Source organism: Phoenix dactylifera, chromosome 12 (genome assembly GCF_051530095.1).
Source record: "Phoenix dactylifera cultivar Ajwa chromosome 12, Ajwa_hap1_PhDact_Kaust_v1.1, whole genome shotgun sequence".
Taxonomy (NCBI): domain Eukaryota; kingdom Viridiplantae; phylum Streptophyta; class Magnoliopsida; order Arecales; family Arecaceae; genus Phoenix; species Phoenix dactylifera.
In genome coordinates this window covers 22436147-22460581 of record NC_143201.1, presented here as the reverse complement: position 1 = coordinate 22460581, position 24435 = coordinate 22436147, and the positions used below count along the sequence as shown (strand labels likewise).

Below are 24435 nucleotides of genomic sequence, written 5' to 3'. Positions count from 1 at the left end.
TAAATAAATTTAATGTAGTTTTTTAAATTAGTTAGGTAGTACATATTTGATATCCAATACCATTAAATGAGTCAAGAAGGATATAATTACCCCATCTTTTGTTTGTTTCTTTCTAATACACATCCCTCCTCTGCCGAGCTCCTCTCTCCTTTTGCATGTCTCTCGCTAGTAGAGATCATGAGATGGGATCCTATCCCCTATGTCCACTAGGTTGCTGAGAGTCAACGGTAATACGGGCCGATTGAGCTAAAAGCCACTGCATTCTTTCCTCCTCCGTCACCAACTCTCCCACCGGCAATGAGAACTTCCCATCCTAGGTCCGAAAGCTCCTAGATACCATCCTCGTCTACTAAAAAGAGTCTCGTTTGGTCCTTTTTAACAGCAAGGGAATCCACTCTCGTACCTCTCTTAAACATTTTTTTCACCGTACTTTTTTAAATAAATATTTTTTTAAAAAAAAATCAATATTTCCTCTCAGAATTCCTCCCAGAAAAGGCTGTACGCTTCAAAAAATATATTATTTTAAGATAGACATCATATGTTAAGTTTAGGTATTGTTAAGGTATGAATGTCACATACCAATACTAGTGTTGGAAGTTGGAACTGAGACTGGTGGTCAGTTTCTCTAAGCTCAAATCAACGGAATCTCGTGATGCAAAATACATGGTGCATACTTTTCACTTTTATTGACAATCAAAAAATTAATGTATTAACATGTTCCTTACAAAATGTAACAGAAAGAAGTACCTGTGACTATGTTATCTTTGAAAATGATTCAGCCAAACATTTGCATATACAGCCAAAAGACGTTCTATTTATATAATCAAGACATCAAAATTAGATTTATATGGACACTAACTCACGACCATCCATGACTAATAATGACGTTGTTAGTAATTTTAATGATGCATTGTTTAAAGTTCATTAAATATGTTCAAGCAGGCTAAGGGGTCAGAAGTCTGAAAGAGATGATAGCAGGCACTGAGATATTTGAAATTTGGCTCATAGAAAACTAGATTTCTCTCCTACCTGAAACAGAATACTAAATATAGATAAATCCGTTAAAGAATCCAACAAGTATGACCTGACAGTAGTAATGATGCTTATTCTAAATTATTACCTCAGCCAAGTAAAAAGAAATCAATAGAGTAAGCTAAGTACAACTCCATTCGGTTTAGTTTCATATACATCAATTTCAAGCACCCTGTCGTGACCAAATTCTTTCACTTAATTGACTACAGTCTGATGAAGTATTATAGTTAGTGTTAAAATGCAACTTAGCCCCTACCCACCCACACACAAACAAAAAGGGAAAAATTAAGAATTGTAAGATTTAAAGCATGAAGGAAATGTTTTAATAATGTTAGACAATTAGAAGGTTGGTTTTGGCACAATGGTAAGGTTACTCCATTGTGACTTTAGTATAATAGGTTCAAAATACGGAAACAATCTCTCTGCATGTGGAGGTAGGACAACATACATCTAACCCTCCACAAACCCCACATTTGTGGGAGTCTCGTGCAAAGAGATGCCCTTTTTGAATGCTACATGACTACACCTATGCTTATGAAACATGTAATAAGAACCTTTTCTCTTGAGCGAAAATACAGAATCTGAACCTTTAGAAGGGTAACTGCTAGCGTTGCCATGACATTCAATATAATTCATGATAAGCAAACACATGATATAATTTGTAAGAAAGGAGAAAGAAGATGTAATTCTCTAAATAGAGAAATTTTAATTGCAACTTTCGTTCATTGATAGCAGAGCTTAAAATCTAAAAGGTCAAATTTATGTGGACAGTGTGGCCTCTCATAGGGTAATTCCAAATTAATTATTTTTTGAATGGAATATGTCAGTCCCATTTCATGATTACCGACGTCCCTAACCATGTTATTATATAAAATATCACCTACTCCCTTGCTGGTGCAGGAGCATAAGCAAGGCCTCCAAATAGCCCAGGTGAACCCAGGAAATGGGCACATCCCACAAGCCAAGCAACTTAATACAGAAGTCACTTGGTTCAGCCTTTAATTCACCTACCTCATTTGTATTAATTATAATATAAGTTCCAGTAAGCTAACATTTTAAGATGCCACAAGAAATATGCAAACACCACATTTGAGTGCTCATTGGCAATTAAGAAAACTTAAACATAAAATTAAGCATAAGCAATAACATATGTCATCTTTATCGTAGCGCCAATTTTCAATGGGCTGAAACTTCCGTATGCCTCAAGGATCACGTGTTGAAGATCTTGTATGAGTATTCATTATTTCATTAGCAATCTAGAACACTTTTAATGTGTAACATCTGTGCTACACTCATAAATAAAACATAAGATAAGTAATAACATATCATTTTTATCATAGCTCTAATGCACCTTCAAGGTTAATGTTTAGGTTACTTTTCTTCTTTTTCAAATCCAATTTCTTGACTTAATATATCAAACTACCACAATCTCTCTACCTACACATGTATCTCCTAGCTAGAAGACTGGTAGTGGATGACATCAGAAGTTCAAAATATCTGAGAACTAAAAGTTAATTCAACTCATCCTCTCTATTCTTAAGCAAAAGCCCCATAATCAAGAAAGGTGAATAAGATTTACCAAGACAAGCCAAGGTGAAATATAGGATGTACTTGACAGCAAATCGGTTGTGGGATCAGTATGCTACAACCATGAAAACCTCAACTATATAAACCACCTATGATTCTATTCACCATAACTGTGGCCTATTTCCATAGTCAAGCCAAGGTCTAGTGATGCCTCTTGGGTTTTTATTCATTAAAAGGCTTAAACAATGTTCTTGCTCCCATTAATCTTCTTTGTCCAGTCATTGCACAATGATCACCCTGCTGAGGGCAATACCTCTCCCAAGGATTGAAAAATTATTCCAATTTCCAAATACTAGAACTTCAACATTTTCATTCCAAGAGCAAAATCACATCGCTTCACATCAAAGATTCATTTCTTCATCACAGAAAAATCTAAGCATTCTAGAACAGATCATATGGCTTCCCTTCCAAGATTAAGTAGCCCTCTAACACTAGCTGTTCAGAAGTAAGCATTTGAAACCTTGATGATTAGTCGGATGCCCTCACTTGGTCTTGGTCAGTGGTTATTGCAGTAATCCATACCGCACAAAGTTTTGATTTTCGGATGTGCAATTCTCTAATACTATTAAAAGTTATAACATTAACATGAGACTAGGTGTCATCATATAAAAATTCACCAAATAAATGATGTCTCCCGATATTTAGGTTTTCAGTTAGGAGTTAGAAAATCTATGATGCTCATGACCAGGACGCAGTTGAAAATGAAGTCATGTAAGCTGTGTCCTGCAGATGCTTCAAGCTCACCAAGGAAAAGCATCTTTTTACCCTATCAGGCATTATGTGGTAATGCCATGTAAGGCATATACAACCCACTTCTCAGGACCAACATACTTATATGATCTTCCTTGTCTAGGTTGGTTGGATGCCAAAATCAATTATAAATTCTTGACTTTAGAGAATGATGCCATGTGGAAAGATATCTTTTGTTTCCTAGAGAAAACCCTAGCTTGTGCTGCAAATTAATGAATTCATAAGTGTTAACTGCATTTCTATATGCTCAATTCCGTCCCCTAATAATGTTTACACTCTTGTGCAGCATATTTATCATATAACTAGCCATGAAGAAACTCAAAAGCGACTGAATCAACAAGAAAAGTGGATCATGCATGTGGCTGGGTTTCGTTGAATTCAAATGATAAGATCATTAGAGCTATAAGGACGATGAAAAGATTTTCCTACCTTTTATGGTATAACTAGAAACCATAGTCATATGATTCACACAAATGGTTATGAAATATAACTTGAGCCCCCGATTTAGTTAAAGAGAGAAGGTGGAGGAAGGGATTGTCAAAACGAAGCAAAGCAAGTATCAATTCCATACTCCCGTTATCACCAGAATGAAGAAAGGAAACATACTAGGAACATCTTATAGCAAATATTTCTTATAACATACTTGCAGTTCAATTACAATTCCACCATCGATAGCTACCATGAACAAAGACCTTAAAGCACACATAGCAGCAAAGCTCTCTACCCTCGGCGGCATTACCTTGTGATAGCTATAACAATTAAAGCAGAGCGAGGACCCTCCATGTGAAATTCATATAGCATTTATCCCTAAAATTTGAGAAAGAAACAAAAAATATTGACACCCGTCCGACCCTCTTCAGAAGATCATATCAAATTTCAATATATTACCCCAATAATCCTTTAGGGTTATGTTCTCTTTTTCTTAGATTCAAAGAACACAATCATAGAAGAAAGACACTCTCTTGTTTTTGCATTACAAGAAATCCAGGTTTCAGAAGCAGATAACTCGCAACAAGTACAACAAATTCTAACAAACAAGAAACAGCAAGAACGCACTTAAAGTGACCTTCTCAGTGTAGCGTCTTGGAAAGTCCGATAGCCAAGAATTCGAGGGGAAAAGAGTTGAGAAGAGAAACCCTGGAATTGGATCTTGTGGGGGTTGGGCGAGGAAAAGGGAAGAAACACGGCAAGAAGTAGAGCAATGAGGAGATAAAGACATACCTTTCTTGCAGAGAGGCGGCCTCTTTTGTCGGTGCTTCGTTGTGGACGAGAGAGATAGAGAGGGAGAGAGAGAATGCGACTGGGGCTCTTCGGTTCAGGGTTAGGTTTTGGCCAGGGCTGGCGAGCGGCGATAAATATCATCATTTTTGCCCAGAGTCCCATCTCATTGATAGCATTATGTCGGTCATTGCAACAATTTCGACCATCCTTCAATTTAATATTAAAATAATAATGTGAAAAAAATAAAATGCTGAATAAAATGTGAATTTGTTTGTTATTATAACATACTGCTATAATATATAATAGCTGTTATTTTTTATTTATACCTTCAACTGATAGTCCATATCCTATTGAGATTTAAGGCCAAGTCCTAATTCTATTATGATTTCTGTTTAGTTGGTCACTAATTTTAATAATTTTAGGATTCTATTTCTAGTTTTATTCTGCTTAGTTATTCCTTTTAGAATAGTTATTCTTATTCCCTAGTAGTAATCAAGTCTCATTTTTCGGTGGGTGTTGGTTTTTGAATTTGAGTAGTTACTCTATTTAAACATCTCACCGATATGATATTCTATTTAAAGGAATCTTTTGTGTCTCTTTTAGTATGGCATGAGAAAAGAGAAAATGAGAGTTGTCCTTCTTGATAAGAAGTGAGAGAAAGCCTTTAGTATGGCTTAATTTTTTTAATTAAATATTTTTTTCTAACTTCTAATTATTTTTCTTCTAATTTTTTTTTGTTTGGATCTATTCTGCGTAACGTGCTGTTTTACATCTTTTAGTTCAATCGTTTTGTGTAGTAATGCAAATGTGCATAATAAATATACCTATCAAGTCATATAAGTAGACAAGAATATTGATTAGATAGATAATCACAATAATACATTCTATGCTCGAACATGCATTGCTCATGTTTAAGACATTCAAATATTATTGCTTGAGATTGCTTGTACCCGTAACAATGGGAAGCTTGTATAATTGTGAATTAGTCTTCATTTTATTATTATATATTTTTGTTCCTTTTAGTGTCTAATCAACAACTAAATGTTATTGAGGCTGCTGCTGCTTCTTCTTCTTCCTCTTCTTCTTCGGCGAGAGAGAGAGAATTCTATACTATAAATGCTTAGGTTTCAAAACATGGAGATGTACTATCCAAGACCCAAACCCAAAATCTTTAATTGCTGAAAAGAGGTATATAACCACTAAGTTGAGCCTTAGATTATAACCCTTCTTTTCTTCGTATTTTTTCTATTATATAAGTTTTTCTTATCTTTGAGACACCTTTTGCTAACCGCAAAATGAAGCAAGAAGAAATAATTTTCTAATTTACTCCTTTTTTTACATTTATTATAAAAGATGATCGAACACTATATTCCATTATAAATAGAAAGAAAATATTAGGGGTCTATAAAAGTGCCTTAACAACCTCCAGTTCTAGGTTAACTCTTGAATGGTGTATCCCAAAATCTGGAGCTGGATAATATAGTACAGTGAATATCCCTCCCTCTCTCTTAAAAATAATTTAGCAAAATGACTCAGCGAATTACGGATGCATAAGCATAGCATGAAAATCAATGAGAGGAATTATAGATATAAAGGCATTGACCACATATTCATGGATATTTTCCCACAATAGTTGTGTGAGGACCAGCCCACACACAGTGGACTAATGGGCCAAGCCCAACATGGCTGGCCCATCTGAAAATCCAAGTAGCCTTTCGGGAAGAAGATGGAGGCGGTAATCGCCAGCTGTCCGGCGGTTACAACTGCCTGACAGCCACGATCACCACCACTCTTCTCCCTCCCCACCGAGTGCCATAAGAACCAGGGGCTCTTCTCACGGATGTTTCATTCCTCACCTCTCACTGCCCCTCACTCCTTTTTTCTCCTGCTACAAGGAACGGAAGAGTAGGGATCTGAGCCGCCGGAGGGAACATCATAGAGTTGTCCCAGAGCTAGGTAAGTCCCTGACTTCTTCTTCCCTGGTATTATGCAAGTAGATCTAGCTTAATCATGAAACAACAAGACAGAGAATGCAAGTAGATCTAGCTTAATCATGAAACAACAAGACAGAGAGAGAAAGAAATAGAAGAGATCAAGACAGGAAAAAGGAAAGAATGAAAACAAAAGAAAAAAGAATAGGAAGAATAAAAATAAGAAGAAGAAGAAGAAGAAGAGGGAACGAAGGGGAAGAGTTTACCTGGCATACTCAGCCGCAGCCGTCGACGGCCAGAGGCTCTTCCTCCCCTCCTTTGGTCGCAGCGAGCTCGGCCGCTGCCATGGCTGCATCGATGGCCACGGTCGTGGGTTACTTCCCCTACCCCAATGGGAACGAGGGAGGAGCCCCCGGCTCCAACTGTAGGCTCCATCGGCCCTCGGTCGGAACTGCGGCGGGCCGGAGGCCCCTTTCTTTCGAGAGGATGGTCTCGACACCCCATTTCTACCAAGGAACAGAAGGGAGCCGGCCGCCGCGGGCATGGCCACGGGTTCAACCGTGGGCGCCGCCGGTCGCGGTCGACCTTTTCCGTGAGGGGGAGCCGCCCTCCTCCCTTCTCAAGAGAAGAAGGATGATGAAGAGGGGGGGGGGGGGGGGGGGGATCGGCCGCTATAGGCCGAGCAGCGGGCGATGTTGGCCGGCCGCCGGCACCATCGACCTCGGACCCGGCTCCTCCCGAGTACTCCATGAGCCGCCTCGCTTCAAGTGAGGAGGAGAAGAGGAGGGGGAGGAGATCGGGACGGAAAGAAGAAGAAGGAAGGAGAAGAAGGTTCGGGAAGGGAGAAGAGAAGAAAAAAAGAAAGAAAAAGGAAAAGAAAAGAAAAAGAAGAAAAGAAAAGAAAAGAAAAGAAAAGAAGAAAAGAAAGAAAAGAAAAGAAGAAAGAAAAATAAATAAAAAATGGCTGTGGGCCGAAATGGGCCTGATTCCGGAGTGGGCTTCAAATAAATTTGGCTTTAGAAGCCTGAGGCCAGGCTGGGCCCTGGTCCGAGCCCAGTGTTCTTAAAACCAAAACTAACTGGGCCTGAAGAGCTCAAATTTTAATATAGGGACTATATTGAATATAGTTTGAGGCTAGGTTCTCTTTAAATTAACTAGAACTGATAAGGTATAATTATAAATTAACCAATAGTATTTTTGGGCTTGAATATAAGTGGGCCCAGTAATTAAATCAGGCCAAGGGCCTTATTCAGAACCCAATTAAATATCGGGCCTGAATGCAAATGGGCCCAGACCTGAACCAGAGGGCAATTTGGTCTAAACCAGAAGTAGAATTGGCTTAGACCTGAACCAGAAACTGGATCAGACCTGAATCAGAGGTTGAATCAGATCTGAACCAGAAGCTGAATTAGACCTGAGCTAGAAATTAAATCAAATCCGAACTAGGAAGTAAATTAGACTAGAACCAGAAATTTAATTGGGCCATGGGCCTGAACCAAAAATTGAATTAGGCTATGGACCCGAAAATAAAATTGAGTTCTATGAATGGATTGTAAACGGGTTAATTAAGAAAGAATGTAAATAAATGATGTTGAACATGCAATTAACAAGTAATTTGATAATGTTATTAGGTAATTGAAGAATCGGCACCCAAACCTAAGGTTGATAGGCAAATTAAGGTAAGTAACCTGTCTTAATCTTATTATGGATCATGTATCACGTTTTATAAGATGAAAAAGTATTATTTATGCAATTGGAATTATGTATAAGAATTGTGAAAAAAGTACCTGATATAATCTTATGTTTTATCAAATACTTGTGATTACTTGATTATGAAATTGTATATGATTATTTATATTTTCACAAAATTAAGATCAAACATGTGTTAGCAAATGATTACATGATTTTGGATACATAGCATCCATCATTATTATTATTATTATATTATGTACACATGATTATGATGATGTAGAAAGATGCATAGAAAAAATAAAGTTTTCAGCATGATCATGAGTTTGATTTAGCATGATGCCATTATTCACTTTCCAAAGTATCTATGAGAAAAGATTTATGAAAAACATGATATGTTTTAAGAACTCTCAGATCGCTATGCACGACCCCCGCCAGTGGGTAACAGTAACTAGGCATACGACCCCAGCCAGTGGAAAAAAATAACTTGGCTTTACGACCCCCGCCAGTGGGTAATAGTAACTGGAAGATGACCCTGCAGTGGTAAAGGCCTTGCCGTGGGAATAAGAGCGGCCATAGCTACACTACCATCTGAGAGTATGAATTTCAAAGTATGGAATAATGGCAAAAGTTTTATGATGCATAAATGGCAAAAATTTTATTATGCATAAATGGCAAAAGTTTTATGATGCATAAATGGCAAAAGTTTTATGATGCATAAATGGCAAAGGTTTTATGATGCATAAATGGCAAAAGTTTTATGATGCATAAATGGCAAAAGTTTTATGATGTATAATCATATTTATGAAGTTGCATAAATGGACTTGCATAGTTTTATGACTGGTTGGATTATATGAAATGTTTACTTTATTACAAGCACAGATTTCAAAGCATGAATAATGACAGCACAGATTTCAAAGCATGAATAATGATAAGTATGGATTTCAAAGCAAGAATAATGATGAGTACAGATTTCAAAGCATGGAATAAAGACAAGTTTTAAGTCTGGTTCGATTATATGTTGTATAAAGTGTTTACTTTATTACAACCTTTAGTTTCTTAAAATAATGCACTAGTATGAAGAATATTATGTTTGATCCGATAAGATTATGCTTGTTTACTTACTGGGCTTTATAGCTCACATTATTCTATTTATGTCTTTACAGATGAATAGGAGATGCTAGGAACAAGGAGCGTAACATGCTCCAGGGTTATGGAAAAGATGAATGTTAAATGTTGATATTGTTTTTAGAAGCTTTGTATGGATTTTAATACATGAACATTTAATAACTTTCATGAATATAGTTGTTTACAATTTGAAGATTTAAAGTGGCTGCGTGTTATTGTATGCTTAACTTGGCAATAACACGGCCGTGTCATGAACCGAATTCGGGGCGTGACAAGTTGTACCAAGGATTTTATAATTTAAGATTATGTTATTAGCAATGAATTATTAATTTTGATTAGTTGCCATATTGGTCGCGTGACTTAGAATTAGGGAGCGCTCAAGAAGGGTGGTTCTCTCGTTCTTTTGGTCTTCATGTTAATAATTGTTAGTCTAGGTACAATTCTTCACCACATTGAGTCTTGCATTTGGAGGAATGATTTGTACAGTTTCTGATATGCATAATGATATATTAGTGCTTTGCAAGGTTGATTGAATGATGGAGACTTATGATGGAAAGACAAGGATTTAATGTTCATTCGTAGGCATTTTTTTCATGACTCAAAAACATTCTAAAAAGCATAAGGGAGGCTGATTTTTTTTGAAATATATTCTTTTTCTTTCTCATTTGATAAAATGACTTTAAGTCATTTGGCTCCGTGGACTTGGTTTTAATCATGTTACTGGTATGGTAAGAGTTGATGTTTCACGTAGAAACATGGATTATCAAATTAAATATTGTATGCCACTGAAGAGTGCATTTCATTTCCTAGGCTTCTTAATTTCATCTAATGTTGGATGCACCGAAGGTGATCTCTTGTTTTCACTTAAGTGATAGTTAAGCGCATGGAATCTCGCCGTTGGGCCTGATCATAGAATCTGGTGATGGAAAACAAATGGGTTATTCTTTGTCTAATTTATGGATAGATTCCTTAACAATGGAGAGGTTATTTACCCATTTTCAAAATATTTATAGAAATCCATATCAACTTGCTAGACATTCAAAATGTTACCTAAATGTAGAAGGGGATGAACATGGTATCCTGGTCACTCTTTGGAGCTTGTAGAGAAAATAAGTTTCTAGGTTTTTACTAAACAAATCTAGAAAAACACCATGGTTTTGGAGCAATGACTAACTTCCTGCTTTCCAGATAGTGTCTGCTTCACATAAAAAAAAACCTGGATTAGCTTCCCCCCCCCCCCCCCCCCCCCCCCCCCCCTCTCCCTTTGTGTCTCGTTACATCATCCACTCAAGTAATTATGTGTGCATAACTAAAAAAGGGTTTTTTGTGCTCGCATATAAAATGTATGGAAATTCATATCCATTGTAACTTGCTAGATCTAAACTTTCCCCAATATCAGTGTTACTTGCAATAAATGAAAGTGCAACACACACATGAAGTACTATAAATCAATAATATATTCAGATTAGTATAATTAAAGTCCCTTTTTATCCTCCAATACTAGCACAAAGAGTTGTACCCGGGCATGCAAGTGAGGCAAGATAATCAAATGATGATGTTCAAATTAAAGTTGATCGTGGGTCGGACCTTAGGCCTAAACATTATTTATTTTTAACCGTGCTTCTAGCCAGACTAATATAAAATTTGATATTTTCTATATCCAAACCGGACCTATGATCAGCTTTAATTCAAACATCATCTCTGAATTTTAAAGACATACGACTAGCCCTCGTTAGAAATTTCCATCATAACGTCATCATCATCTGTGCTAACTGGAATTCTAATGGAAATTCTCACCTCCCTGAGTTGCAATCCCAAAGACATTTCAAGGAACCAACATGGGCAAGAAACCGACCACCAAATTAAGAAATCCATGCCGAACCCAGCCCATATAGATAAGAGCGTGCCCAATCAATTGTGATATGGGAACTTGCCCACTGGTAAACAGAAGAAAGGACGAAGAAGAAGAGCTCTCTCTAATCTGTTTTATGGCTTCCACTGTGCGCTCTAATAACATCAAAAAAAAGGCGTGATCTCATACGTATCTCTTGTAGGGCGCCGTATCGAGAGAAGTGTTTGTCGTCATTATTGGACTCCCCGTACCCAAGAATTATGTGAGAATAATGCGCTGTAATTTACGAAAAAGCTATGCTTAGCCTAGCCTTCAACTAGAGCCAGTCCAAATAGATTTTTGGTTGGGTACATTAGATTATAGAATACTATAACCATCTATAAGAATTATTTATTTGAAAAAAATAGTTACAGATTATTTATTATATTTTGTTAATAAAAAATACTTAAAAATGATATCAAAAAAATACTATATTTAGTTAGAAATCATAAATATTGCTGAATTTCTAACAATATATTTTTAAAAATAATTTAAATAACAATATTTTTTTGGTTTCATTTGTTAGCTATTTATGGCCTTTCTAAAAGCTTTTCTGGTCCCTCCATTCAACAATGACATCATAATATCATTCAACTTGAACTTGTTCCCTGTTATACTTGTTATGCAATGGTAATGACACGGGTGAAGGTAAACAACTCGACAGAAGAGAGAGAAGGGCACCTTTATCAAGATTAATTTTTAAAGCCTTCAATTGCACAGCTATAGAACTGAATCGACCAACATGCTTCCAGAAAGACAACTTATGGACATACATACAGTTCTACGCAAATCTAAAGCCCTTAGGTGTCATGGATATATAGTCGATGCTAGAAGAAAATCAGTGAAAAATCGGAACAAAAATCGGCCACCCCACAAAAGAGAGACAATCAAACCATGATATGGTTTGAAGATAAAGCCTTATTAGGTCTGCCATGTCGAGTATGTATAGCATTCTCTATGGTTACAAATTAAGGTAGTGGCCTGTACACAACAAGTACCATATGTTGTAGGTGGGACAAATTTTGTTAGGTATAGGTGCTTTCCTTCTACTACCCAAGCCTCTTTAGTTTTGGGGTGTATATGATGCCTGGCCCCTCAAGGGAAGGGATGCTAAATGAGGCTATTACTTCTAAGTGACCTTCCACCAACAAATGGCTCTCAATTAGCACTTAACATGGTAAAAGTTGTCATTGATGGATCCAACCGTAAACTCTTTCACACAAAGTTATGTAACTTTTTAGTGTGAGGTTTTTCAACGGTTTTAACAATTTCTAAATTTACAAAATGCACCCAGATGCTTTTTAAAAATATTAAAATATTTGCAGAAGATGAAGCAAATAAGAGAAAGAGAGAGTGAGAGAGAAAAGTAATTTTATTTTTCTATTCCAGCATATTCGGTATATCTCAGCGGCTATATATGCGTGTGGACAGACTCCATATAAGAAAAATAATATAAGATGATATAGGATCATATTAACGGAAAAAAATATTACTCGCTGATATAAGTTGTTATGTGATTTTTAAAATTATTCTGACAAAATTATACTAATAAAAAAGAATAATACCGACAAAGATAGAATCACAATATAAAAAAAAAAAATATTATAGATTAATATAAGTTGTTCCGTGATTCTCAAATTATGCTAAAAAAATTTATTTTGGGCCGGGATTGTCCACAATGCCTTGTCTAATTTAAGCTATAGTATAGCAATTGCACTTTTCTCCAAGGAAAAGAAGTCTCACCCCAAAAGCTCCGTACGTTATTTCCAAGCATTCGACCGAGAAATTTTGAAGGTCACATGTCATCGCATGATTTAACAAATGAAACCTGCAGGTGGATGGTAAAAGTTGGCTTTTTTTTTTTTTTTGGTGGAAGATGGTAAAAGTTTATTATGTTAACATGCCTTCATGCAGCATCAAAGGCTAACAGGCTTGCTCTAATGATCGTATCTCTGCCTGGATGAGAATCTAAATAATGCATTTTAAATATCAAAATCTAGATAATTATGATGAAGGTTGAACTCCATATTAAACCAGGGTTTGGAGTCCCAGGTCCATTAAATAACACTTCGATTGGGCAATTTCAACCATAGAGTCAACAAGGCCTTTTCCCGGAGCCAACCGCTGCAGTCATTTCAACACGCCAAAGCTTTCGCCATCCCCTACGTTCACTGCCGCCCTGGTAAAAATTAGATAACGCGGTCTTTGAGGTCGTACGCCGGGCATCTTGCCCTCGTTTTCGCCAGGTCCGGGGAACCCATTCAGTAGGAAGTCCCAAAGTCCGAAACCATGGGCTATCCGGCTCATGGCTTATCGTAGTACAAGCGAGCGACGCGCGCAGTACAAAATAAAATAATGTACATTATTCTATTTGAAAATGGTTAGCCGGAGAAGTACAATTTTTTGCTAAATGATTAATACACGCACAAGCAGGTCCAATGCGAACAATAAAAAAAAATCGCAATAACCTAGGTACCGTATGGATCCCTATAAACGTGTATTCAGTTATAGATTGATTATTTACCGAATAATTTTGAAGTACTTATATAGAATTAAGCAATCTAAATATATTTTCTAATTAGTATTTTTGAATAAGATTCTGAGTTGCTACAAATAATATTGGAGCGGATCTGATCTGTGATCTACGTGGATAGATTAGAACACTGCAGCACATGTATATTTGAGCTGATCGTGATATTCGTGATTGGATTTGAATCTTAGCATGGCCAGAAAGAACTCGTGTGGGCGTGTGTTTAGTCCTATGACGGTTGTTTCGTTGGGCAGATCTTGAGTACTCATACATAATCCAAATAATATTTTCCGACTAACCTTTTTGGATGAAATTTTGGGTTGTTATTGGTATAATAAATTTTTTTTGTTTGTACAAAACATGCTTAAAAGGAAAACCAAAAGTCATTATAAGCTTAATATTCACCAAGCACGCTTTTGATGCTAGAAAAAATTTAAGTTAAACTTTTACATAATTTAAATTAATAGGACATCCATTAGCTGACGAAGTAGAATGACTAGATTCCTCCCCAACAAATAAACGGGCCAAAATCTCCCAATGACTATGATTATTATCAGACAAGAAGAGGCTCTAACCCAATATGCTACTCATATATAGGTGCCTTGCCTTAGTTCGAAGCTTAAGCTCTGAGGTAGGCCAAGCTTGAGCTCGCAAAATTAGGACTTTGTTTTATTAGGGATCGAAGCGGGAGTCGACGCCACTTGAAATCGAATTTCCATCCTTTTGCCCAAGGGGCAAGGGATAATACCACCGATTAAGCACTTGGTGGTTTAGAAGGTTAGCATGAGTTCGTAGCAATCCTGTAAGCCTACAAAGATTTTTGACCGATGAGCCATCAAAACTTGCAAATGCTTGAGACATATCGTCACTTGCACCTTTGTAGAGTTTGCTCATAATTAAGGGGAACCACATGCCCATCTACTTAGGCAATCAACACTAGCTTTTTGAGATTGTGTGGGGTCTCCTTGTCATGATTGGAGTCCATTCTCAACACTAAGATGATAGCTTCCTTTAATTTGTAATAGGATTCATGTACAATTATCCTAACTATTAGTGGAACTAAGCCATGGGTTGCACCCTTCTCATAATTAAGGGGAACCACATGCCCATCTACTTAGGCAATCAACACTAGCTTTTTGAGATTGTGTGGGGTCTCCTTGTCATGATTGGAGTCCATTCTCAACACTAAGATGATAGCTTCCTTTAATTTGTAATAGGATTCATGTACAATTATCCTAACTATTAGTGGAACTAAGCCATGGGTTGCACCCTTCTGCCACATCTGAAAAGTCATCTTTCAAGAACCAACATCTCCCATCATATTCAAGTGCATATTATGGATCTTAGAATAATGATGTAGGTGATGATAGAAGCACCTATCCAGCATTCATGTCCAATTAAAATTGTTGTATTATATTAATTGCATGTGATAATTTGCATTTTTACTCTCAATCAAGGCGAAAACTAAAAATTCAATATTGGCCTTTTTGTTATCATCAATCTAACATTACAAGGCAGACATCAGAAATTGTATACTTTTTGAATTTTATTATTTTTTATTAATTTCATCAATGTCAATAGCGAGCTATGATGCAACATGGGATGAGATTTGTCTCTACGAAACATAATATACAACAAAACTAATGAGTCTTCTGAGGTGCAATCCTCCCCCGAACGCTTCTACTTCCAAGATATAAATCAAATGTGTAATTAATCAGATAAGAAAGCACAAGCGAAACAAAGGTGAAGCTTAATATCAAAAATCTTTTCAATGACATAAAAAAACCAGAGTGAAATCGTTTTTTGAAAAAATTAAACAACTCAGTTTAATACAAGAATGAGCAAATGTATCTAAAAAATGTAACCATGAGATTGATTCTACATGGTGATGTAGAAGGAAGGAAGACTTCAACGAGGAGACGAGAAGAAAATTGGGATCCTGAATTAGAATAAACAGGTGCAGTGTATATCTATGATGTTAGCGAATTTGCAGTAGTTGTCAACAGGATGGTTGTATTATGATACGAAAATTGTGCTGAAAAAGTATTACATTGGGGAACAAGAGGTATTGCTATAAAATATTTATGCATATGTTTGTTTGTCACAAGATGAGGTTACTAATGATGTAGAAAAGTATTGAGTTACGGGCCATTGCATTTTTTGTTTATTTCTGTTGCTGTTTCTGATGGTTGTTGCAGAAAACTAATCCTTAGGATTACGTGCTAATAATAAATAAATGCTTTGTAGCAAATAAACCTTCACATGCCTTTAGAGACAACACCATTGTTATCCTTTAAATATATAACTATTTTAGACATGCATATTAAAATTATCTTACCAAAGCGAAAACTCAATAAACAAGATAGGAAAAGGCAAGGGCAAAGTTGAGAGACGAGACATGGGGGATGAATATACCCATCCAGATGCGCTAGAAATATACCCCCTCATAGATATCTCGATGCATCAGCTACCGTCCGAGTGGGAGAATGGGACCACTATCTCACGGAATCTCAGGCCTCCGCATGGAAAAATCTATGCAGGAATCTTACATCCCACCGTCCATGATGTTCCCAAAGAAATCTACCCATATCCCGCATAAATGGGCGGTAGCAACCATCCGCACGCAAGTTTGGGCCGTGACGGTAGCGTGTAAGAAACCATTGGCCCATCCCGTCGGGCGCCCACGGACCGGGGCCGAAACCACGTATCCGGAAACCGGCCTACAGGGGGCGGCAGTTCCCTGTACGAGTCCGAGAAAACGGGGAGTTTTGGGGGGGCCTTTTCTTGAGGGCGCCCGCAGCGCTGGGTTCCCCCACCCCGCTCCTGGAGATGTGGCGATTCGGCGGTCCCCTGCCACTTGAGCGTGTGCGCCACGCGCCACCTCTCCATTACTCCGCGCCCCCGGACGCCCCACATTCCTCGCACGACCTCCTCTTTTAAACCATCGCACTGTGATAGATTTCACGATTTTATTAACACTGCTAAGGGTAAATTTGGACTGAAGGGTATCTGGTCCCCAGCTTTCTTTTTGGAAGTATACCGCTTTCCAACCCTTTCTAAACCGCCGGTCACTGAGGAAAACCCACGGCTCCGCCTCCCGATGCCATATAAACTCCCACCTTTGCACCCCACCTCTCGCCCCAGGTCCCATCCCTCCTACCGTTCCATTCTATTCTCGTCTCTTTCGATTCCTCCTGTTCCCATCTCCCCTTCCTACATTAGCTATCCAGAGGGTAGCGCCGCCGTCCGTCCGTCAGCCATGAGGATGAGCTGCAACGGCTGCCGGGTCCTCCGGAAGGGGTGCAGCGACGACTGCACCATCCGGCCCTGCCTCCAGTGGATCAAGACCTCCGAGGCCCAGGCCAATGCCACCGTCTTCCTTGCCAAGTTCTACGGCCGCGCCGGCCTCATGAACCTCATCAACGCCGGCACCGACCAACTCCGCCCTGGTCCGCAGAAAACATCCCCCCCTCTCTTGTTTATTTTGTTGTTTCATAAAATTTTGGATCAGATCTGGACCCAATTTTGCGGTTGTGTTTGGTTTATTTCAGCTATATTCCGCTCGCTGCTGTACGAAGCCTGCGGTCGGATCGTGAACCCGATCTACGGCTCGGTCGGGCTGCTGTGGTCTGGAAACTGGTCGCTTTGCCAGGCCGCCGTGGAGAACGTTCTCTGTGGCGCGCCCATCACCCAGATCTCCTCCGACTCGGCCGCGGCCGCCGTCCCACCCACCAAGGCCTACGACATCCGCCACGTGGCGAAGAACTCGGACTCCGCTGCGGATCTACACAAGGTCGCCAAGCCCCGCCAACGCTTCAAGCGCTCGGGCCATGTCATCAAGCCCAAGGCCATGCCCGGCTTCATCGCCGCCGAGCCGGGCGGGGACGATCCGGCCGTGGTCTGGCCCGGCGGGAGCTGCCCGGTCGAGCCGGCGAATAGAGGGGAGAGCCGGGAGAACGGGAGCGTGTTCTCGGCGGAGTCGGTGGAGGGGTCGCACGTGAGCCAGGCGGAGCCGAACGACAGCGCGCCGGAGGCGGAGGTGGTGGAGCTGGATCTGACCCTGGGACTCCGGATGGCGGTCCGTCCGGTTGAGGGGGCACGGCTCCAGGTGGGCGCCTGTGAAGCTGACGCGTGTCCGGTGGAGCTTGGGCTCGGCCTGATCGCGTGAGCTGGTGCCTGCTCCTGGATGCCGATAGAAACATCCAGTAGCCGATAGTGGCTACAGTAGCGGGGGCGCGGCGATTTTGTCTGTCTCTTTTTTTTCTCCTAATCTTTTATTTTCTATAGAAATCCGTTGTAATAGTCTTTTGTTCTCTTTTATTCTCTCTCCTCTGTCAGCATCTTGGTACTTACTTTATAGCTAGGCTTTCAACTTTAGGTTCCTCCGCCCTTGTATAGAGTGGTATCTCGTTATTTTCATTAAATAGAAGAGTCCAAATATTTCCACCATCGTTATCTCCTGTTCTCTCTGGAAATAATTATTTTTCTTATCATTTACTGTGTTATTGTTATCATTGTTAGCGGTGCGGTGCACCTCGTCCACTTATTCATCGTCATATAAGTATAACGTGCGTTGCCATACTATGCATGAACGGGATGAACGCAATAGGTGAATTCTTCCTTGGCAATTGGTTCATGCCATTTCATCGTCCGTGGGATCTTATATGCGCCTTGGCTTCTGCATGCAAGGTGAAATAGTGGAGATAAAGGAAATATTATTTTAGGATTTGTTTTTATTTGGAGAGGGGTGGCATGCGACGGACGTGGAACTCGGCAGGGGAAGACCAGGATATGAACTTGTATGGAGAGTTTTAACCATTGGCTCTGTTCCTTAATTTTCAGCACAACAGGTGCTTTGGATGGGTTAAGGGGACTCGATTCAAGGGCTTCTTGCGATCCCTAGAATGATGTGCGTGCTTGGTGAGTGGGATGATGAGGTCGAGCGTTCCGGAATCTGAGCAGCCGTCGGTGCCGAGGATGAGGAAAGATTCCCAGCTCCGGAGTAGGGAGCATCTCAACATTTTTCCGTTTCTTTTTCTTTTTTGCTTTTATATCTATATTATTGTGATGGATTGAATTTAATAACCTTAAAAAAAATCCAGTAAAAGTAATGGACAGAGCAAAACCTTGCAGTAAAAAAGGGTGCAAGAAGCTTCCTGACCATAAGGAAATCCAGTAAAAATGAAGATTAATTACTTTAAGTATTAAGAAACTAATTAAAAGGAGGAGGTCCGATGAAATTGGTTTCTTGAGAAACGACTTTTGGCGCTACTAGCCGGTTCCGAGATTAGATAACTAGCTCGTTGCCACAAAACTGTTCCAGTCCAAGTTTTGTCTGTCTTGGTGCTTGTATGATTAAGAAAATTTTATGCACTAACACTATAAAGCAGATATGGAGCATCCCCATCACTCTTTCGCACTCTAACATCGTTTAGGATGTTATTATATGCACAAGCAACATGAAGGTCCTGCGCCAATCGAACTTTTAGCAAGAGAATGTTTCTTTTAGTCGCTAATCCATTTCCAGTTTTAAGTTATCAATGATGGTTGATCTCCATACTTTAATAGTGTAAATTTTTGGAGCGGAAACTCCATCCCTATGTTTAACTCTCCTTTTTCTTCTCCCAACCTTTTCTTGGAAGGCACATGCGTTCTACTTTTGTTATTGTCAAGATTGTCTTATAGAAATTGCAACTAAAATCATGCTTAGCTACTTTTCTTTCCATGCAGACGGCAATACTAGAAAAAATTCTTGTGCTAACAATGGGATCAAATAGAATGAAAGCATACTCATATAACGCAAATATTGCTTCTTAAAAATGTCCTTTTAAAATGGAAAGCAGATTTTCAAAAATAAAATGATCCTAAGATTAAGAATTAGAGTTTGTATTTCATATATGTTTCTTCTTAGCATTTATATTTTTCTATCTTAAAAATCTAAGAATGATAAAAATAACGTCAGATTAACAGATTTTACATTGTAATATAATTGGAGGTAGCATGGCATTTAATTATTTCAAGTTTACAATCTGCTGATGATTATTATTTTGTCAACATTTCTTTTTTAGTTACAAAATTTGTTGGCTTATGTCAGAACATGAACTATTTATTGGTTCAAAAAAGCTGTTTTTCTGTAATAAAATAGATGGTTCTATTTTTTTGAGATGAAAAACAGATGGTTCTATTGATCGCCGACCACAATTAGAAGGCACTAGAACTAGCACATGGCAGGTGAAACCCAATTTGACACGACCTATATGCTATACTTGAAAAAGAAATCAAACATCTACTATAATAAAATTGACAGATAATATTCAATTAGTTTTACGTTTTGATAAAGTTAAACTTTGTTTAAGGAACATATAAGTAACTCTTGCATGTAAACATGTTTTGTTAATTATAAAAAAGAGCACGTACTCAAAAGGGTTTGATTGCCTAATATGTATTAACATAATCCTTTGATTAGATTTATAAACTCTCTTAATTAAACTCTAAGATGTGTAGTTCTCAATAAATTTGATGTATTGAAGACAAAAAAAAATGGATATTTTAATCCGTCAAACTAGAAATCTATCATTGTGACCATGTTTCGTTATGAATTAATTTGTAGCCGATCTTTCTTTTTTTTTCGTACAAATATTTGTAAACCAAACATTAATTTCCAACCATTTCATCTAACCTTGGGATCTTTTGATTATATAAATAGCTTGTTTTAAATTATACACTTTCTCAAGTAAAACTGAAGTACTGTAGTTCTTAATAAATTTGATGTGTTGGATATTAAAAAAAATATGAATCATTATTAGTTCAATATTGATCTATCAAACTAGATAGTCTATCACTGCATCCATATTGCATCAAAAGTAATTTCGTAACCAATCCACTTTTCATTTATATTCATTTGTCTACTTAAATTCAATTTCCAACCTTTCCATCTATTTTGGGACCTAGAGCAATGAGAATACTTATGGTCATCACATTGGGCTGTAATTATTGTTTTTTCTTTTTTTAAAGTTTGCTCACTATATATATGGATTCATCTTGTACATGTCACTGGTGCAAGATTTAACTATTCTACTTTAGCTAGAGATTGTGGACATATCATTGCTTTCTAGACAATGGGCATGAAGAAATCTTAGATTTGTCCTCAAAATATGAGTAATTTCTTATTCAATTATAAGTTCAAGTTGTTATTATTAAATGCCAATTGTCTAGTGTGCGCCATTGTCAATTGTCTACTATGTACTCCCCATGCAAATTGTATTAAATTAATTGGAAAACTTTTCCTTTAGCCTAGTGCATGACACATCAAACTTTTTGTGTAAAAATGGGAGAGATTCCAATCAAGGTGTAAGCATTAAGTATATATATCAATCTAGTATATATTTTACCGTATGGAGTAGTTTGGATGTAACTCATAACCCAACTTGCTTATTAATATCCTTTATTACTAAGTTAATTGGACATATAAATATTAAAAAATGCAGTTTAAGAACGAAGTTTAAAAGATTGTATTTGCATCAAAGGACCATAAATTTTAAGCAAAACTGCATCCAATTCCTCACTCAGTACCAAAGAATTTTTCTTTCCCTTTCTTCTCAATTATTGAAATGATCTTAAATATTTTACATGTCCCCTTATGAACTATGGACTATACATCTCCTACGCTCCTTAAAAAAATTAAGCACTTATATTTCTTAATAATAGTTGATGTACTTTTACTATTATTTATGCATTTTATCATATCGAGAGGCGACATAGGATTTAGGAAGTGGCTAGCATTTTGACTTTGGAATCTCTTGCTCTGAGATAAAAAAAATGTTCTACCTAAGATTTCAAGAGGGCCAACAGTGTATATGTTGATAATTTTGCTAGAGGAATTGTATAAGACCGACTTCTGTCTCTGGCCCTCCCACCACCATCACACATACAAACACATCAACATGATTTAGAAGACATCCGGTCAGTTTTACAATTTTAAATATCCGAGTGTACATCCGTCCGCCTAAGCAATGGCATCAGCAAGTGTTATATTATTCCCTTAGTCCATGGAATCTCCATGAACTGTACGGAGCAACTCTTTCGATGCTCATAATCCACAGCCCCTTGTAGGGTTTCTTTGGAATGGTCATGAAGTCCGCGAGCAACATTGACGCTCGCTCGAAGATATTTCCCTTATTAAAAAGTTAGGCGCGTGGTCGCCACAAGGCACATCCCATGTGGCAAGAGTAGCTAAAGCCTCTTTATTCAAAAGCATTAATTTAAAAGTATGAGTCTCCCATCAATTCTGACCGATGAAGCCATTCCTTGAACATATCAAATCACGCAAACGTGTACTAGATTAGTCGTTCCCGATTAAGAAAATAAATCTACGTACGCACAGTGCATGAAAGCACAGTGCATGCAACCTAAGCATGGCACCAGAGCGCATATGATAAGATTCTCCTGCAACGATATATTTTGAGTATGAGTGCTTAATTGGAACTTGCGCTATGTTAGTCCTGGCTTTCATTGGAGTAGCGGCCACGTCACCTTCATTTGATGTGTCAGTTGCTTTTGTTTTGTATGCTCTTCCCAATGTTCGATTTTATATTATATAAGATATGTGCATATGTTTGCATTTTCTTTTATTCCTTGGCCTGCACTCCTCCTTCTTTGTTCCAGGTGCAATGTTGTAACATTATTATACTTCTCAAATTGTTCTAGAATATTCTAGAGTGGGGCCCGGCAAAGGTAGACGCATCTTTTGGGTATCTGGGTTCGTACTGCAGAAGTGGGGACAACCAGCTGTGAAGCAAGCTGGGGCACGTCAGGGGTGACAATTTAGGAAGGGACACTCCTAGCTTAGCGTCAAGCTAGGCTAGCGGTATTTAGGTCAAATGACTCCAAGGAATAAACAAATCGCTGCCACGTCGTATGAACAACCCAAGATTCCTCCACCGTTTTCTTTTTTTTTTGCTGGAAGATTCCTGCATTCATTGAATGATGAAGCATTTGCAGCTCGCGACGTAAGACTTCGGACACAAGTGCAGTCTTAGTAATTCTCGAATGCGATTCACATCACGGAATTTGATGTCCGTAGATAAATCACATGGCTTCAAAAAGGGAGAAGCTTGTATATCTGTTCAAACATAATATGGTTCATAGGAATCGATGAGGCAAACTAATTTGCTTATATTCTACCCTTGTGGGCCATTTTTCATGGATGCGAGTTAGCAACACCAGCTAGCTGTGTGTGTGTGTATATATAGGGGATTGATAACCTACTCTCTGTTATGGTAGGTTATCAATCTATCCATTTTTCATAAGACAAAAAATATCCTTACTTTTTATAACTTTTAAGGGTACTTTATGTCTTTTTACAATCTCACATTTGCTCACCCTCTTAACCCCTCCAATTAATGCTCTCTCCCTCTCTCTCTCATACATATACATATACATACATACATACACACACATACATACATACACATACATACATACACATACATACATACATACATACACATACAGACACACATACATACATACATACATACACACATATACATACATACACAGACATACATACATACATATACATACATGCATATACATACATGCATACACACACACACACCGGAGAGAGAGAGAGGGAGAGAGCATTAATTGGGGGTTAAGAGGGTGAGTTAATGTGAGATTGTAAAAAGACATAAAGCACCCTTAAAAGTTACAAAAAATAAGGATTTTTTTTGTCTAATAAAAAATGGGTAGATTGATAACCTACCATAACAAAGAGTAGGTTATCAATCCCCATATATATATATATATATATATATATATATATATATATATATATATATATATATATATATATATATATATATATATATGCCTCACACCCATATCATGATGCTTCAAAAATTGTTTTGAGTCACATTTTCCAATTTCATCGGTTTATTCAATGCAATTAGCATTTCCAAGATAAAGCAGGTGGGAGAGCGATGCTGGCAAAACTTTAAAAAAGGACAGATATAGAGAATGACTAATCTAACCTATTTTGTTCCACAAGCATTATATTACTTAGGATTTGTTTAGCTTAAGGAGTAATATGATGTTTTCTAAAAATCATTTATTTTACCATATTTAATTGATAAAAAATTTATTTTGAAAAATGACATCGAAAAAGATTACTATATTTGGTTAGATGAAATCTGATATAGAAATATTGCCTAGTTTTCCATAATATTCTTAAATAAATTGAGATAATAAATTTTTTTCTCTATCTATTTGTTGGTTAATTATGGTCAGCTAATATAAACATTATCAATATTAGCTATTTCAAATATTAAAATATATTTATATGAGTTAATAAATATTTTAAATTAATTATACATATATTATAAAATATATTTCTTATTATAAATAAATTTTAATACATTAAATATATTAATACATTTATAATATATTAATTTAGTATATATTAAAAATATTAATGTAATTAATATAATATAAGTGAGGGTATTTATAATAAATTTTCAGATCACTGTCACTCGGCAAACCTGTATGGAAAAACAAATACTATTCTCTAGCGGTATTTATTTTATCTTCTCTCTTGGAAAAATGGATATGAACTCCATCATTTATTTTACCATCTTCCATCATTTATTTTTCATGCGAGATTATCCGCAACCAAG

The 24435-nt window shown here is 37.5% G+C and overlaps 1 protein-coding gene and 2 long non-coding RNA genes across 4 annotated transcripts; 2 read left to right on the top strand and 1 right to left on the bottom strand.

The window, feature by feature from the left end:
- Nucleotides 1–2407: 2407 nt before the first annotated feature.
- On the bottom strand, nucleotides 2408–7842 carry LOC120111913 (uncharacterized). 2 transcript variants are annotated; one of them, XR_016398037.1, is made up of 3 exons: nucleotides 6788–7842; nucleotides 6447–6589; nucleotides 2408–4797 (listed from the first exon to the last, which is right to left on the bottom strand). It is a non-coding gene; the product is annotated as an uncharacterized LOC120111913 (long non-coding RNA). The 2 variants fall into 2 exon arrangements; XR_016398036.1 differs by having other exon boundaries at nucleotides 6447–6569; nucleotides 6788–7821.
- Nucleotides 6410–9676, top strand: LOC149751561 (uncharacterized). Its single transcript, XR_016398038.1, has 3 exons — nucleotides 6410–6546; nucleotides 8153–8200; nucleotides 9377–9676. It is a non-coding gene; the product is annotated as an uncharacterized LOC149751561 (long non-coding RNA).
- A 7055-nt stretch (nucleotides 9677–16731) lies between these two features.
- On the top strand, nucleotides 16732–18214 carry LOC103719576 (LOB domain-containing protein 41-like). Its single transcript, XM_008808894.5, has 2 exons — nucleotides 16732–17208; nucleotides 17311–18214. The coding sequence occupies exons 1-2, from the start codon at nucleotides 16860–16862 to the stop codon at nucleotides 17925–17927; spliced, it is 966 nt and encodes a 321-aa protein (XP_008807116.2). The 5' UTR covers nucleotides 16732–16859; the 3' UTR covers nucleotides 17928–18214.
- The last annotated feature ends 6221 nt before the right edge of the window (nucleotides 18215–24435 follow it).